Consider the following 3866-nt stretch of genomic DNA (forward strand, 5'->3'; position numbering starts at 1 on the left):
CAGTTATTTGCAATCAACCTCCAAATCATGTCAATCAATTGACTAGCAAATCCCATTCTGCTGAGTACCTTTATCAGATATGACCAAGATACTCTATCATAGGCCTTTGCCATGTCCAATTTGATCACTACATTTGCTGGTTTGCCCCTTTTTCTGATGTCTGTCACAATTTCTTGTGCCAAGAGCACATTCTAAATAATGCTTCTCCCCTGTACAAAGCCTACTTGATTAATAGATATCAACTCTGCTAGCACAGCTTCCAATCTATCATAAACCACTCTTGACATCACCTTGTTGATAAAATTACTTAAACTTATAGGTCTTAAGTCTGAGTAACTTTGAACCAACTCCTTCTTTGGTAGTAGAACAAGATTAGTATGAGTAACTGCCTTAGGAAGAGTATGACCCTGAAAGAAAGCCACCGCCATCTTGTATACATCCAAGCTAATAATATCCCAACAAGTCTAATAGAAAATTCCAGGAAAACCATCAGGTCCACTAGCACTTGATCCACTAAGGTTGAAAGCAGCTTTTTTGACTTCATCAACACTAGGCATTTGACACAGTAGATCATTTTTGTTTTGATTAATCAATATAGGAATATGTGACAATAAATTTTCTCCTCCAGTTGAATCTTCTTGTCAAAATTGTTGTGTATAAAAGTGCAAAGCCTCAGCTGCCATTTGGTCCTCATCCTCAATCGATGAACCATCTGAATTTTGAATTCTTTTGATCTGCAGTTTCTTCCTTCTTCCCTTCACTAGATTATGGAAGAATCTAGTATTTTTGCCACCATCTGTAATCCAATCCAGGCCTGATTTTTGTCTCCAGTACTCTTCTTCATATTTCAAGTATCTTTTAGTCTCAGCCTGAGCTTTTTGCACAACCATTCTATTTACTTGGCTTGGATTTTCTTCAAACAAATCTTCCTTTAATCTCGCTATTTCCTCCCTTATGATCATCTGCTTGAAGATGTCACTAAACACTTCCCTGCTCCATTTGGATAACACCGCTTTCAACTTTTTCATCTTGCATTTGAAGTTTATAAAAGGGTCCTCATGCTCCCAAGTGGACCAACCCCCGCCTATTAACCGTATCCAAGTAAAGATGCATGTTCTATCCAAAATGATAGAAATTTAAATGGTCTGAAATGAATCTGATGGTTGTCACCATATGTACACAAAAGTGGAGCATGATCTGATCCAGTTCTTGCAAGATGTTCCACTTCAGTATTTCCAAAATTGTCAAGAAGAGGAGAATTCACCAACATCCTATCCAGTCTCTCAAAAATACATTCTTCATCTGCTCTTCCATTCCACCAAGTGAAGGGACTTCCCTTAAATTTTACCTCTTCAAGTTCACAGGAATTTATGCAAAAAGCAAACTCTTCTACATCCTGAGGTTGAATAGGATTACCCCCATCTTTTCTTCATCATTCAAAACCACATTGAAGTCTCCTCTTATCAACCAAGAACAAGTCAATGTATTGGAAAGATGATAAATATCCTCCCATAACTCTATCCTTTCAGATGCATTACATTTAGCATATACTAAAGTAGCAATAAAATGCTGATTCAAATATTGTAAAAATAGCTTCAAAGTAATCTGCTGAGGGGAATCCATCAGAACTTCCACTTCTATATTATCAGCCAGAAAGTACAAGATTTTACCATTACCGTTGGCATTAGCTAAGCACATTCCCAACCTTCTCCTATAATGGTTTATTGTCCTGACATGTTGAAATGGTTTCATGAGAGCAATCAAAAAGAAATTGTGATGTCTATTTAACATTTGTAACCTATGAAAGGCTTTTTGTGTCTTCACTGATCTAATGTTCCAAATGGATGATTTTAACATTAGATTTAGCAGCATTCCTCTTTGGTACCACTCTGAGTGGAATTTGCTTATGAATAGAATTCTTCTTTCCTTTCTTCTGACCCTTATTGTTAGACTTGCTATTAGGAGATATATCAGCCTGTTTAAGAATATTTTCCTTGTTCTGCTTAATATTCTCCTCCTTGTCTTCTTTATGAAGATCTCTGACAACATCCTCTACTTCTATTACATCAATATTATGAGAGATCAGGTCATGTAACTCTTTGATTGGGGAAGGCTTTTTTCAAAGTGTTACCTGTTGGCTCTCAGTATGTGAAATCACCTGTTTTTTCGAGGAAGGAGGATGCGGTGGATCGATTCTTGCTCCAAATCCATCTGCTCCTCCATCTTGTCACTTGTGGAAACTACAACAATTGCCTCTATTAATTGCACATTTTCCTGCACTTTTCATTCTATTTGCAAAGGATCATGAATTATCACTTAGGGAGAACACTCTGTAACCTCTTTTACTCCATCTAATCCTCTATCATCAACGGCCACATGTTCATCATGATCAGGATGAACATCTTGTTTTTGAACCTCCTCTTTGTCTGGAACCTCTACTTGCCTCAACCTTGTTCCCTTTTCTGTTGTATTGGTGCCTCCAGGATTTCCTTCAGATGTTTCTTCCACACTGTCCTCTTTCCTAGGATCTCCATCAGTATTACCTTGCTCTCCATCTTCCTGTTGCCTTTCTCCTGTATTCATTTCCCTTTCCTCCACCTTATCAGCCCATGAACTATGAAGTTTTTCCTCTTGATCCGTGTTACATCCCGTATTTTGAACGATGGGACGATTCGGGTTAACTATGAAAAGTTAGGATTAAGACCATTCCGGGATACGAAGTCGAGACGTTTGACCTTCGATTTTGTCGTAGGACCTAAGTGCGTATGATGTTATTGGTATGGAAACATTAAAGAAACTTTGGGACCAAGATGGAATATGTGGAAGTTGGCCAATAATTGAAAGAAATTGAGGAAATAAAATAGGCCATGTGGCCGGCCACCTTTGAGTGGGCCATGGCCACATGGTTGGCCATTATTTGAAATTAAAAAGATGACAAAGTCATCTTATTCCATCATCTTCATTAGCTAGAAAGATCAAGAAAATTGAAGAGCAAGAATAAGCTCCCATTCGGCCAAGAAAAAAAAAAAACAAGTCCAAGATTTAGCCACCAAAAAAAATATTTCTTCAAGCAAACCTACTAATTCAAGAGTGCTTATTAGCGTGGAAGCGTTGTTGGAAGCGTTGGATTGTTCGTTTTTATCCTTGGCCAACTTTGGACAAGTTGAAGGGTTGTGAAGAAAGGTAAGTTCTAATCTTGTTTTATGAGTTATGGAAGGTTTATGTGTGTTGTTGTATGTTGTTTTGGATGAAATTCATGAAGACTTTGTAATTGAAGTTGAAGCCGTGTACATGGTAGTTGGCCGTGTGCATGTGTGTTGTGTGTCTAAGTGGTGAATTAAGTTTATGTGGCATGTTTGATTGTTGTAATGTGAAGAAAAGAATGAAATTATCCTTATGTGTGTAGGGTTGGTGTTGGCCGAATATGGCCTTCATGTGTGCCAAGAAATGAATCAAATTTCTTAAAGTTTTGGTTGTTGTTGTTATGTGGATTTTATGTTGGAAATAAGAGTTTAATGGTTCAAATTGGTATTGTGAGTGTTGGGGGCTGATTTGAAAGGTTTGGTGCATTTAGTGTAATTTTTATGTTTATGGAAATGACATGGTTAGAGTATGGATTGTTGGAGCGAATCATGATTTGAAACCGAGGAATGTGTTAAAGTTGAAGTTCTCGGGTTTGGGGACCATTTCGGGTGGAATGGAGTATTTGTTGGGTTGTTGGAAACATTGTATGAATTATTTAAAGAGTTCTTGAATGTTGTTTGAATGGTTTTGGATTGATAATTGAATATGCGTTAGTTGGATTACATATTGGTTTGTAAGTATGTAATTGTAGTAAGCATAATTGGAATGTTGTTGGAATGTGT

General features: G+C 37.3%; 1 protein-coding gene across 1 annotated transcript; it reads right to left on the bottom strand.

The window, feature by feature from the left end:
* Window positions 1-641: 641 nt before the first annotated feature.
* LOC132044740 (uncharacterized) lies at window positions 642-1698 on the bottom strand. Its single transcript, XM_059435244.1, has 3 exons — window positions 1517-1698; window positions 1180-1427; window positions 642-1084 (listed from the first exon to the last, which is right to left on the bottom strand). Exons 1-3 carry the CDS (start codon window positions 1696-1698, stop codon window positions 642-644), a joined length of 873 nt encoding a protein of 290 aa, XP_059291227.1.
* Window positions 1699-3866: the final 2168 nt, after the last annotated feature.

Source organism: Lycium ferocissimum, unplaced genomic scaffold, assembly GCF_029784015.1.
Source record: "Lycium ferocissimum isolate CSIRO_LF1 unplaced genomic scaffold, AGI_CSIRO_Lferr_CH_V1 ctg5166, whole genome shotgun sequence".
Taxonomy (NCBI): Eukaryota; Viridiplantae; Streptophyta; class Magnoliopsida; order Solanales; family Solanaceae; genus Lycium; species Lycium ferocissimum.

Bases quoted from the DNA above. Each gene is read 5' to 3' on its own strand.
- LOC132044740 (XM_059435244.1), bottom strand. From the start codon at position 1,698: ATGTGCTTAGCTAATGCCAACGGTAATGGTAAAATCTTGTACTTTCTG. The intron at 1,428-1,516 runs GTTATGGGAGGA...TGAATGATGAAG, and splicing joins AATGCATCTGAAAGGATAGA to AAAAGATGGGGGTAATCCTA. The intron at 1,085-1,179 runs GTACATATGGTG...TACGGTTAATAG, and splicing joins AGATCATGCTCCACTTTTGT to GCGGGGGTTGGTCCACTTGG.